Raw genomic sequence first — 13,692 nt, forward strand, 5'->3', positions numbered from 1 at the left:
AACTATAATTTAGTTGCATAATTAATTATTTTGGATATACTTTTTATTCGGAGCTCGGGCAGTTATGGCATAACATTCTACTAATGGGAATGTCAGGAGTCTGACTGGTAGAAGTACAGTGTATTGACAATCATACCGTGGTATGGCAGGAAGGGATCCGCGAGTATGGATATTATTATTTGTACAAAGTATAAGTACATTGTGGACAGACAAGAGGCAGCAATAACTGAAGTACATTAATAACTGTACCGAGTTTGTCCTATGAGAAACCATGAAAGTGGCCAAAGAGTGTCAACCAATTAGGATAGCTAAGTGGACTTTGATCTCTAAAACGTTATCGATAAAACTTGTCTAATGTTTTGTCCACGAGTGCATAATATGTTAGAGGTGTGTTTTGTAAAATGCATGGAAGACCATTGTTGACTGTGATGGAAGAAGAGCAAGCTTGGAGAGGGTTAGTTATCGCCGTTCGGCTGTTGGATAGGGGAATATTGTCAAATAATGGTTTTCTACAGTCAGATGGTCGCTCCGTAATGACTGTGTTTTGAATACTTAATAAAGGTCAACGTGGTCAGATCGATTTCGTAAGCGTCGCATCTGATTAGCTATTTTGTAAAGATCATTTTGTTGTGACGTACAGTCACGTGTTACAGCTGCGTTCACCGGTAAACAAGTGTTTCTGTACAGAGTGTAATTGTAGTGAACTATCTTTACGTAGTTATCCGTGTCTACAAATAGAGACGTCTGTTTTCTAAGCTTATTTCTCAGCGTTCTGCTAAAGTTATGTTAGAGCAATTCAGTATCCATTATGAGCGTGTTCAAGCTTGTCCGGTAATTTCTGACGAATCGATACAGAGATTTACACAAATTTGCGTGTTACGCCAAACTTGACACTCCGGCGCGCCACGCAAAGTGGTTAAACACATAACTTGCATTTGACTGGCTGGTGGCGTGGTACGCACCATATAAGTTTATGAGAATAATAGTAACTGCCTGGCGGAAGGTGGCTAGAAAATGATCGGTGCAGTAAGCGACAATCTAACTGCGGAGCGCATTTAGAGATTTTGATAAACGTAGTGAAGTGGCCATCGTTATCAGCGCAAACTCTGCGCTAGCTGTACCTTTACGTAGGAAATTTCCGGACAAGCTTGTACAGTAAAGATCATTACTGGGATTTGGCAGTATTTTCTGTTGTTTTTTAACGTACAGAGTAAGAGAAACGTTCATTTATCAGTGTACCATCATAAACCATCATTAGGTTTACGCTATTGACAGGAACAGAAGAAAAAGCTGGCTGTATAGATGGGAAGATCTGCATCTTACATTATTCGGTCTTGTCCGAAATTCTCGTCGACTTGGATGTGCATACACAAGCCAAATGTAGAAGGTATGCTTTGCTAAGACTGTGAAAACAGCTGGGTAACAAATGATTTTGTTTTCATTGATGCTCTTTAAATTAGAACGTTCTGTCAGTATCCGGGGTTAAAATTAATAAGTTTCACCTACTCTAGGCATTAATTTCATTTTCTTTTTACAGTGTATGTGCCCAATGGAATTTGCTGTTGTCTGAACCATGGTCTGCGACTTCCAAAAATGTTGTCGTCAATGCAAGCATTGCATTACCAACACGATCCCACGACGCTGTGTACAATCTAGCCTGGTGTTTGGATCATGCACTGACCGTGCAAACCAGAACTCTGGCTGTACGAGAGACCACAACAACTGAATTATACACTGTAATTCTCTCGGTATTGGTGGATCTACTGACAGCAAAGAAGGTGCTCCTGAACCGTATCATGCTAAAGGACGGAGTGTGCTCTGCAGGAATAATCGCCGACGAAACCGATACACTAGTTTTAACGCTTCCCAAAGGGTGGAAGTGTCAAAAAGTGTCCGAACTGATCACCGTTTGTAATTCGCTGATACTGGTTAATTACACCATCGTGGATATTTCTTTTGGTATGTGCTTTATTCTACAAAGAGGTTCTCTTAACGAAGAGGAAAAGTGGAAATTCTTGCTGCTTAATGAAACCGGCCGACGCCAGCTAACCATTGTAATCCCCCGGTTGGCTTTTCATTCAGCGGATTCTACCGCGGAAATGCTGCGGCGATTGGTGATGGCGGCGGAAGAACAATGCCCACCGGTTAGTACGGCAGATTACGACAAGGTTCGACTCATTTACCAACGCTGGGTGAATACACTGGTGGATCCAGAACACTGGGCGGTTGCCCGGCACTGGCTTAACCTGTAAGTAATCAGTTACCTGAATCAAAGGTCATGAAAGTTACACCTGTTATATCTGTGCTGTACAAAGCATAACACCTAATTGACCACAACTGTTTCCAGAATGCTTCGGGTTGTGATACTCAAATAAATACTTTCAAATGCAAAGATTCCACATAATTCTACTGCATGAATTAGATGATTGATAATTATTTGCCGAATTCGAATGTGATGAGTTGTCAGAGGTTGTCTCATTTTAGTAGTACAAAATAAAATTAACGTACAGAATACAGTGATAATCCACAGCGTAAGTTTTATTCCCCGGTATAACGGATTTGGGATTGACGGATCAGCGAGATCATGGAACAACGTTGATTGGAAGACTCTGGATATCTCATCGTTGAATAAGCTGGCCGTGCTATCTCTGGCTGTGTATTACAAAACTTGATGGGATACTTCAAATTTAACATTGTGGTGTGCTTGCAACATTTAATAGGCGCGTGTTTATTTTACATGTTGTTTAAGTACTCCTGTTTTTTTCTATCCGCTTTTGTCATTTTTAACACTATCTTCACAATTTAACAGAATCGAAATAAGCTACTCACACAGCGTCACAGTGCTTCTCACAGGTCTATGTGTTCACGAATCATGGTGGCCATTTTAGCAAAGATCAAGTCAACATAAGCGGCACTTGTCTGCTTTATCCGCTCACAAGTCAGTTTCGACTTTCGAGTACATACTGTAATCAGTAGAACGAGTACGATTCCATCTACTGTGGCGATATTTTACGTGGCATTGGTAAGAGGTTTACTTATTGAACGGCGTATAAAACTTCGGTAAACCAATCATAACAAATCAGGGCACCCTGTTTTGCGTCAGTATGCGGCAACGCTATTAGAACACTCTTGCCGAACCGTTGTCCATGACCAATATGTCCGGAATGAGACACATCGTTGCTTGAGTGCAAGGGTATATGTCCGGCAAAATTAAGTTGAAGGGAACGTTATTGCCAAAGTACGTACTAAAACGTTTCTGGTACGAGGGAATACACTCAATACAGTACCAACACATTTCGACAAAACCAGCTGCCTAATCACGTTAAAGTTTAAACAAAAAAATTGCCGGGCAAATTCTACGGCGATCGCTCTGTAGGCCGGCTGACGGTTCATTCGTTTTAACCGTTTTTGTCGTACAAAAGCGCTTGTTTAACTTCTGAATATCAATTTCTAAACTAATTTAATGCTATTCTGCTTAAAATAAAACAGTTATCCAAAACTCCGCTCAATGCTTTGATCATGCAATGCTCGCAACAGATAGTTGAATATGATTTGTTGATCAACGATCAATTGACAACTGACACACCACATTTTACGTGTTTTGGCTAGGATTAGGACTAAAGATAAAATACAATCGTAACTCTGAAACATTATTATTTCTTCGAAAAAATCCAAAAACAACAGTCACAGCGAAACATTTGCCACTCATAATACTGTACTTTGTACTGATAACAGCTGAACTACAGTACTTCCGACTTCGTTCCTTAAAGAAATATCCCAACCTTCCTCCGTAGAACCGTAGAACAGAATTTCCAATAAACTAATTTAATACTACAAGAAAATAGCAGTGTACCATAAATCTAAATTCCTTCCATTTTCGTTTCTGCGTTTTACGGTTAGCTGCTCCTGCTACTTTTTGACAAGTCATTTTGCATTAATGGTTTTTGTGTTGGCTATATGTATACGTACGTACACTACTGCGTATTCCATGTTATTAGCTCGCTGCACTTGTGTACTTGTAGATACTCGCTTTGGGGATCTGGATCTCAGGAATCTGACGGAAATTTTGCTCGGTCTGGATTTATTTGCTCAAGCAAGGGTCAAAAGGTAAGCTTTTTAACCCATAACACAAAAAGGAATTTTATAACTGGATTGCGGGATAATCAATCCGATAATTTTTCTTTGCAGAGTGTGTGCAGGATCGGACGGTGGCTGGTTTTATCCCAGCCAAGTGGCAGTCAGCATGCCTCTCTCAACACAAGCGTTTGCGGGTCGCCGTCGGGAGAGTCCATGGAACCGTCTGCTGTGGCATGGTGTCTGGACCAAGCAGTGTCCAAAAAAACCGACACCATCGCCTTCATCCGCTCCGGCAGAATAACGACTCTCGTTCAAATATCAAAGATTTTCGTGAACTTAATGACGGTAAAAAAATTTTGTGTGCCTTTGATTGCTGTTGCCAATGGCTGGAGCACAGTCCGCCCCGTGCTACAGCAAAATTGGTGCCGCAGGCCGTGTACATTCTTTTGCAGCCAACTGGGGACTGGTTCCCCTGTATGAGTTCACATCTATTTGTAGCCAACTGATTTTGCTCAACCACACTTGACTTGACTTTATTGAGTTCTAGGCGACAACTTAGTCACACAGATAGGTTAATATCATAGGCTCACAGTTTAGGTTACAGTTTTACAAATAACCAAAAGAAGACAAAGCAATATATCTGTTGTTCGGCAGAATTCATCATCAGACACTGAACTTTGACGGGCTAAACTGCATGTCAGTTGTTATCATCAAGATCACGTAAAATTCAAGTAGAATATAACAAGGTTGATAATAGCAGCACGGTTCCCATTAAACATTTTCACATGAGAGTCGACATGAAGTTAGTCGGAAGCGGTGTGTTGTTATGGTGTTGTGATACAGGTAGGGTTTCCAAAGTATGCGAATCCGTAGTTGATCCAAAACAGTTCGACAGAATGGGGACAGTTCGATGGCATTTCGTGCAAGAATGCGCGACGGAATGTAAACACAAAGACGATAATTAGGCAGAGCTTACAAGTTAATTTAGCAATTGATTAAATCAGGCAGAAAAAGGATTACTGTCAGAGCGAAGTTAACATTAGATTTTGAATTATTTTACATAGTTCCGTAAATTAAACAGGTTGTGCAATCAGTAATCAGAAGCCACAAGCAGGAAAAAGCCAGTACGAGGTTAGGAATCAGCGATATGTTAAGTTGTCAATTAGTTCGTTAATTCACGAAGACACATCCGTAATTTTCGTCAGCATGGCAGCGAGGCGTAAATTCGTGGTCGTGGTTACCATGCTTCATCGATTTGAACTTGGTTCTTTTCCACTTACCGTTTGGGAAGAAGTCGGTGAATTTCCACGTAGAGCAGTCCTGTTTATAGCCGCTTTTGATGGTGCAGAGTGTTGGGAAAACAGCGGAATATCCAGATTTCATGGTGGTGCCGGCAGAGGCAGTTGCGTTAATGTGGCATTGGATTCCGATAGACTTGACGTATTTAAAAGCAGAATTACGGTCGAAACTGCTCGTATTGCAATCCGCGGCATACAGGTCTTCGTTCTGAGGAATATTCGAGGAAGCTTCGGACTGTTCACGTTTTCAAAATATTTTTGAAGATATTCGCAAATATCTTTCGTCAGTTGTGTGCAGAGGGCAGTGATGTTGTCTTTGATGGCAGTGATGTTGTCTTTGATGGCAGTGATGGTGTCATTAACGTCCTTGAGATAATCGGTAAAATCCAGTTCGGAAGTAATGTCGTGATTATAGACAAACATGATTTAAGTAAAGCATAAGGTGCAGATTAGAAAGGTCACAGTAGCATACGGCAATCGGGTAGCTGTGTAGTAAAGCAAACGCCTGGTCGGGTTCCAATGGTTTACATACGTGAGTAAAAGTGCTAAATTTATTGATCGATCTCGACGTGAGCAAAAGTGAAGTGAACACTTTCTGAACACTGTACAAAACACTTTCTGTAATCTGGAAGAGAACAGTACCAGAAGTCTGATGAATGCGCTGTGGACGCGGGATACCGGGCAACTTACAATTCCCCGATTAGACTTCTCCATGGCCTCGATGGCGGAAATGATACGACGCTGGATCGGATTCGGGGCTGTGAAAAACCATTTTCTATGGTTGCGTTAAATTTCATATAAACAGTCGTTCAGTTTCATATAAACTCGTTATTAGTTCTACAAGTTTTATGTACAAGTGCTGCAGTTCATGAATCCATGCACACATCGTGTACATCGTAGGAAGCAGTTATGGCATGCATGTATCAATTAACGATAAGTTAATTTCTAGTGTCTGCTTTTCTCGTAGTATTTCCCGAGATTTTTCGAATCGGAGTCCACTGCTCAGTAACTCCAGATGGCATGCTCGGTTCGAAAGATGAAGAGCGTGTAAACATTGCCGTATTTATGACGGTATGAGTTATTTGTATACTAGGGTGTGCGCTGGGCCTTCCTTGCGTTGTGGGGAATGGGATCATCGGGTGCAACGACGTTGTGGACCACAAACTTGTGGTATTTCTGTCAGTGAGTTTCGGCAACACAGTCGGAGTTCCGGTGGGTCGCGCAGTGATCCTTGAGGTTCTTGTCATGGCAGTTGTCGTTTTGGGCGTAGTCGGATAAGGGAACGCCTTGTATCCTTCCGCGGCTATAAAGTGCAGCATTTCCCAAAAGGTCGAGTTGACCGCCTGCTGGATGGTGTTTTCTTCGTTCTCCTTGCAGCCGTGGAAGTAAGAATGCCAAGCTGGTATTTCCTTGTACCGAATGGGTCCTCGGTAGCTGCTGCTGTGGTTGCCCATTTGACGGTCAACGTACAGTGTCGTATTGTATTCGGGAATTTTGTTGTAAATTTCCCATGGTACGATGCCACTGTTGTACAGCCAGCCGTCGCGGTAATCATCGCGATAGCGGATAAGAATATCACGAATATATGGATGACCTTTATGACACGCAATAAACCCGCTATTCATGAAACGGTCTTCGCGGGTAAGCAGACATTCGTATTTTCCGTCCCTCCATTCTTTTATCAAAGCTAAATGAAAACGTACACAACATAGCTGCGTCTTTCTATTATCGTACTTAAATACTGTTAATACAAACCAGCCCATTAACTTAGAATAATATTTACTGATAGCGCATGTACCGTATGTATGTTTAACCCAGTTCAGCGACCTTATAACTCATTATGAAGCAGAATACACATCTGGGTTAGAAAACGTGAGATAAATCCACTAATTTTACATTTAGACACAGTCAAGTACAACTGCTTACGTGTCATCTTCGGTAAGTGGAACACATCGATGTCCATAACAATTCCGCCGTATTTATAGACAACGCTATATTTCATCATATCGGCTTCATGGGCAACGGGCTTAATTGATCTGCCGTGAGCCACTAAACGTCGTCGTCGATAGATCAGTTGGAACTTTGAATAATCGGTGATCATGTAGCACCGCCCCAAAGGCCAGTAATCCGGATGATTAGTGTGAATGTAGATGGCCGATGGGCGAACGTACAGCAGCACCGACAAAAGGCTAATACATTCGGTCCAGCAGAAACTATGGCTGTCTCCACTGGGTGGAGTCTCGTAGAAGCGCACAATGTGCACCGGTAGATAGTCAGCGGTTTCTGGTTTCACCAAGTCATTGGTAATGTCCGGTAAAGGGTTTTCCTGAATGATATCGACTGTGCGGTTGGTAAGGTGAGGCTGGAATGGCAGGTCCAATAAGACACTTGCGGAGAACGTGGTGTACCGAGTGGATGTGAACCAAACCAGCACTACTAAAGCGAAGCCGGTAGTAAGAAAGACAACCTTCTTCGACAGCATTTTCCACTGCATACCATCAAGGTTTGATGCTCAGTTTCGGTGTCTGCCCATTGCGCTGGTTTATGTTCACAGTGCAAAACGTATGTAAAAGGTATCGATAAGAAACGGATATGTTGTGTTCCAGTGCAATCGTTTATTCACCGCACATCCAACGCTTTTCCGGTGATTACCGGTATACTAACGTTGATAGCACATACTATCAACGTGTAGAATGTCCTGATAAACTGAAATGTGTAACAACATTACAAAGTCCAATGGAAAAGCATCAAGCTAACAGGAGAAAATCAGAGCATAATATAGAGATACGTACTATTTGTAATTTCCTAATAGCGCGAAATACCCTCCAAGCATTTACATGGTGATTCATTGCATTATGTACAGTCTCTTCGCCACCTTTGCTTACCATTTTTTGACAATTTAAATGAGCAAGCTTATAAATTTTTGGATTATGTGCAATCCATTTTGAGAAACGACAAAATATATTAAAAACAGAAGAGACAAGAAAGTAAGTTCTAAATATATTATGTAAGTAATAAGTTATAAAATGCTGCGTAGTAGAGAATGCCGTTGGAAATAGGCAAAAGTACGCGGTGGAAAACCGAGGTAAGCGCTGCCACACGTGTGGAGTCGTTTAGGATACAACGGCATTGTCGAGCAGTGAAATTTCAACCCTCAATATTTTTAATAAGTTTTCGTTAACGCTTTCGGTTGAGTGACGTTATGCTCCAATCATTTGCGACCATGCTCTAGCAGTGTCTGATAGGGTTATAAAAGTGCGGATGATAAGCCATAAAGGAGAGCGGCATTAATTTATTAACCACACTCAGACATACTTTAAATAAGGTAAATAAATAAAATAAATAACCGTAAATTGATATGCGTAACGGTCAAAACTATAAAACTGCGCATTCATGCACAAACACCATAAATACAACGATACAAGATACATACGCACGGTATAAAAAAATCGCAGTAAAAGATTTGCAGTAAAAGCAGTACGACTAAAAACTCGTGGTTACACTTCAGATGAACCACCGAGTATCGCGGATCACTGCAAAATTACTGTCGAAGGGCGATAATGTAATTAATTTGTGCTAACATTATTGCCGTGACTGCCGTCATCTAGAGGATAATTAAACCGATAATCTAGGAAGATCAGTGGTCAATGCTTTCAGGACGCATTTCGGCTTAATCGAGCACTGGACTTGGTTTTCGTTATCAACGTTTTCGAGATGCACCGAGCTTGACGGGTTAGCATTACGACCTTTATGATGGATGACCTTTTAAGGGTTTGTGCTAAGTTAAGACGCTGATATCGGGCCACGTAGTTCGTCACGGGAACTGATCCTGAAACCCATACTAGAGTTACAGGTTTGTTGGTTCGCTGATATTGTTACTTAATTCGCGAAGCAAACCAACCTGACTTGTACTGTAAATCGGCAGCCGATTAAAAGCAGTAGGTTTTAGTAAAACAAATGGGAGTGCAAAACAATATAATATCACGGCATTAATTCTTAAACATTACGGTATATTCAGTTTATAAAGGCAAATGACCCGGTAAAGTGGGTAATTTATTTTTCAATATGCACATCAATGAGCGCCACTCACCAGGTGAGTATATACAATCAAATAAAGAATTTGTCCCAGTTAGCACGAGAAGGGACTGTGCACACTGCACAATACACTCATAGCATTACCACCCGGTACATGATGCGAAATTCGTGTACATCCACGAAACTTTCGCTTCGAGAACTCTCAAACTCTTTTGTTGCTTTGTTTGTTGACATTCTGAAGCTAAATAACCTGTATACATTGGCAAAAAGTCGTTTGATAGCGCAACATCCGGTATGGAAGTCATGGCTCTGAGGAAATTCCAAAAATTTTAAATGCAATCAGCTGATTTAAATGTCTTATTTTGAGCTGGTCATGTTCAAATTATGCATGAAAACGCACAACGGTATGACGATCGTTTGTTGACCGAATAAGAGAATCCAGCATTTTTTAAAATTTTATAATGAATCTTGAATGGATTTTAAAATTTTAAAAAATCCTGGAGATGTGGTTCATCGCAAAAACGATGGTAAACTGCACTGGCAAAATTATCCAAGATGACATGACAGTGTGTGAACGACATGTATGGACACTGCGGTACTACGAAACCAGCAAACATGAAAAAACATAGGAAACTCATCATAAACAATTTTTTTCATATAAATGAAAGAATTATTATGGCAGGTTTTTTTCATCTTCGAGTGAGCTGCAGGTAGCCGGCGCACCCATGCTGTTTGCAATTATGCGGGTAAACAAAATTATCTATTCTCAGTATCCGCCCGTTAAAAAGCCGTCAGCTAATGCAGCACTCAAGAATCCGCATTAGCCTCCGATAGCTTGGGCAAACACGTTAATAAAGAACTGAAAATTTAATAGCTTTGATAACATTTCGAGTTGTTTTACACTGTTATACCCAAATGGCGCCCACCACGGGAACAGCGCCAAATATCGGCCGTCGAACCATTCGAAATACAAATAAACGATGGACCGCGGCCATTCGTGCACCCGGGGAAACCCCTCCACCGGTGTCCATCATGGATGTCGAGGGGATTGCCCATGAAAATCGCGATGGGGAAGTCAATGGATTTGCTCAGCACCTGCGTTGCCCGTTGCCCTACAGCGCAACCGAGATCGTCCAGGTGGAAGTAATGGAGCTGCCGGGTTACCATAATCCGTGGATGCATCCCCGGCAGCCGCCCGAAAACGGTATTATTCCGGATGGATTTGGACATGACAAATTCACGTATATCTCAGGTACGTATGTTGCAGGGACTACAATTACAGAGGCGGAGGTCAGTTGTATCTGTATAATTAACTGAACTAGTAATTAATTTACGGGCAAACTTTGGTGCTGCGAGCGGCTTTTTTTGAGTTTGTCATACAATATGTTAAAAATGTTAGTTTGTCGGATCAATTAACAAAAGCTACGCATTTACACCTGAAGCAAATCTCACCGAGATAGTAACGTCGCGCACGGCCGCCAAGTTTTCGAAAAAAATACTGGAGATTCATCTGAGAATATGAAACTTGAAAAGTATTGAGTTTTGTTTAGCGGCTCGTGATGAATTTTATTTTCATTAAATTTATATGCTCTTTTGCGCTAGTCGTAAGAAGAAAACAATACGCACGATAGAAAAGGTAGCATTGTTATTTAAACCGGTGAAGACTCCGCATACCATCGTTGGCTCCTAATACTAGAGTACCTTTTACCACCTTCGGCTCCTGATACCACCTTTTGCACGCCACTTTTAACTCCGCGTACCACCATAAATTTTTTTATTTTGCTCTATGACAGCTTGGGCTACAAGCTAACTAACGAAGCCGAACTGTAAGTTTGGAAGCTGTACGGCCGTGATGAGCCGGAAGACAGGCTGCGGGTAGGAGCTGATCATACGAGAGCGTGCAAAATAAAAAAAAAGGGATGACTGCGGACCGTTTGCTGTGGCATATATACACTCGTAATATTAAACAAACGGTGGTATGCGGAGTCAAATGTGGTGTGCAAACCGTGGTATCAAAGGTGGTATTAGAAGCCAAATTAAAGGTTTTAAAAGGTGGTATGCGGAGTCATCACCTTTTAAATTTCGTTTGTTGATAAACTTTACAGTGCAGTACAGATAGTAGAATTTGTACTCGTAAATTAGGGCAATTAATACCGTTGGTCTTGCGAGTCGCAGGCTTACGCAGCAAAATACGCACCGAAACAGGTAGGACTTATGACAACTTATGCGGGAGTACGTAACTTCCAACGCAGCGTGCTTCGCGCTGTTATGGTCTATTAATTCCCGCCATACTTTATTTTTCCAGATAATGAACGTCCTCAGCTGCCATGGATTCGTCCTCTGCCGAAAGTCGAAGCGTTCACGTCTGTTTCCGGCAATATTTGCCTGCCTCACCGCCAGATATCCCGACCGGCGGCTAAAACTGGGACACCGACTTCGGCTGCTGCGGCATCGGGAAGCCAGACCACTGAGAACACCCAACCTGGTCCAGTAGATGATATGTTGGCCTTCTTGTCGCCCGTGGCATGCCACTGGTGTCCACGTTGTCGGCGCTTTGCTTGTGCAGCATGCCCTGCCCCTCCACGCGTATGGCCCTTCGAAGTTGGACCTATTCTGCCGGCGGCTAAATCAGGGACACCGTGTGGGAAGGATTGTTATCTGTGTCGGTCTACAGCAACTGCACCGCGCGACCTCCCCGAGCCACCTTTTACTCGAGCCTTGTTGAAGTCCTTACTGATGCAGGGTCTGGATGAGCAGCCAACGTGCTGCTATTTGGCCGAAATGGTAGAGTTGCCGTGTCGCTTAGTCAGCAGAATTATAAAAGAGGTGGTTGAGAACTGCAAGGGATACAAACCGGTGGGCAATGAAGTGAGACCTGGTAAGACTTTTATCATTGTAAGCAATCTTTCCCGCCTGGTTAAATACCGTAATTATCGAGTTTGCACCCGTGAGGTGCAAAAGTTCAAACGTTCTGGAGAAATAGGGCTTATTTCGGGGGGTGGTACTATTTTTCATGCAGTATGTTTCGGAGGGGGCCGTTATTTTTCAAACAACTGCGCTTCCTGTTCTATTGAAACCGAACGCTGTAGATACCAGTATTTGCAATTTCGCAACCTTACGAGCAGCATTCTGGAGCACAGCAGCACATTATTTTGTGATTGTTTACTGTTTATTCAATAAATTATTCATAACAATTATTAAGAAGCAATTTGCCGTAACACGTTCATTTTGCGCCGTCGGCGACGCCGAGCTGCTGTGCGAGCGAAGCTCGCGGAGCAGCAAGCACCTAGCAGTGCTCGCACAACAGTTGCCGACTTTGAAAAGAGCTAAAAGTGGAGAAGGAAACACAGCGAAATATTTTTGTCCTTATTCAATTAAATTGTTTGGCTATGGTCAAAGCAATAGTAAAAAAGGAATACCAATAGGAAGCAGAGCAGTTACTCTGTTAGAGTATGAGTACTGTACGTTAAACTGGGATGTGAAGGGCACCAGTCATATTAGTGGTCAAAGTGTCAAACTGGGATTTAAAGTACAGTAAATAAATTGTTATCCAATAGTTTACAGCTTGAAAAAGCGCAGCATGACTAGGAAGAGGAAGTGAGGACAACTCCTAATAAATTACAGAGTCCTTATCAGCGGCTGCACGAAATTTAGGTTAATCATTTGTTACGGATCTGGATAATGGATTTTAAGAAACTGATCGGAAACTAATGAGAGAATTTAAAAAGTTCATTTCAGATTTAAGGTCACCTCTGCAGTCAGTTAATGAGACGGGCAAATTTTCCAGTAGATGTTATCTTCAAATGTGGGCTTCGGTATGTCATAGAATTTTACGCTTCTTCCGTAAAACTTATACTTACCTTCAGACTGCAAAAATGATTTTTAAATTTTGCACTGGGTTAAGGGTTATAATGTTTCTATCAAATTAATTACTCCGCGCAATTTGCGCGAGGTCTGCTAATCTGATCTAAAAAAGGATGGGGCACCGTAGCCCCATACACTCATGACCTATGAAAACTGTGGTGATGGAAACATTTTGAATCTGTTTTCCAAATGCTAACAATGCGCTTGTAACTGACAGAACCATCAGTCGGATCAGAAAAAATCCGTCGTACGTAAATTTTGCTCTTCCAGGATTTTAATAACATTAATAAGTTTAATATCCTGTCAACGTTGCCCTGTCAAGGCAACAGACAGAGGTTGACCATTTGGCAAAACAAAAAGTCCTACCGGCAAAGCCACTGGACCCGCCCTCTCCCCCAGCTGCTTTGCCGTCATATAT

At 42.0% G+C, this 13,692-nt stretch overlaps 1 protein-coding gene across 2 annotated transcripts; it reads right to left on the minus strand.

The window, feature by feature from the left end:
- Window positions 1-5,644: 5,644 nt before the first annotated feature.
- LOC129589770 (uncharacterized) lies at window positions 5,645-7,954 on the minus strand. Of its 2 annotated transcripts, none has more exons than XM_055484625.1 (2): window positions 7,302-7,954; window positions 5,645-7,050 (listed from the first exon to the last, which is right to left on the minus strand). In XM_055484625.1, the coding sequence occupies exons 1-2, from the start codon at window positions 7,867-7,869 to the stop codon at window positions 6,314-6,316; spliced, it is 1,305 nt and encodes a 434-aa protein (XP_055340600.1). In that variant the 5' UTR covers window positions 7,870-7,954; the 3' UTR covers window positions 5,645-6,313. The 2 variants fall into 2 exon arrangements, with proteins under 2 accessions (XP_055340600.1, XP_055340598.1); XM_055484623.1 differs by having other exon boundaries at window positions 5,645-7,062; window positions 7,302-7,953.
- Window positions 7,955-13,692: the final 5,738 nt, after the last annotated feature.

This window comes from Paramacrobiotus metropolitanus, unplaced genomic scaffold (assembly GCF_019649055.1).
Source record: "Paramacrobiotus metropolitanus isolate TYO unplaced genomic scaffold, Prichtersi_v1.0 Parri_scaffold0000037, whole genome shotgun sequence".
NCBI lineage: Eukaryota > Metazoa > Tardigrada > Eutardigrada > Parachela > Macrobiotidae > Paramacrobiotus > Paramacrobiotus metropolitanus.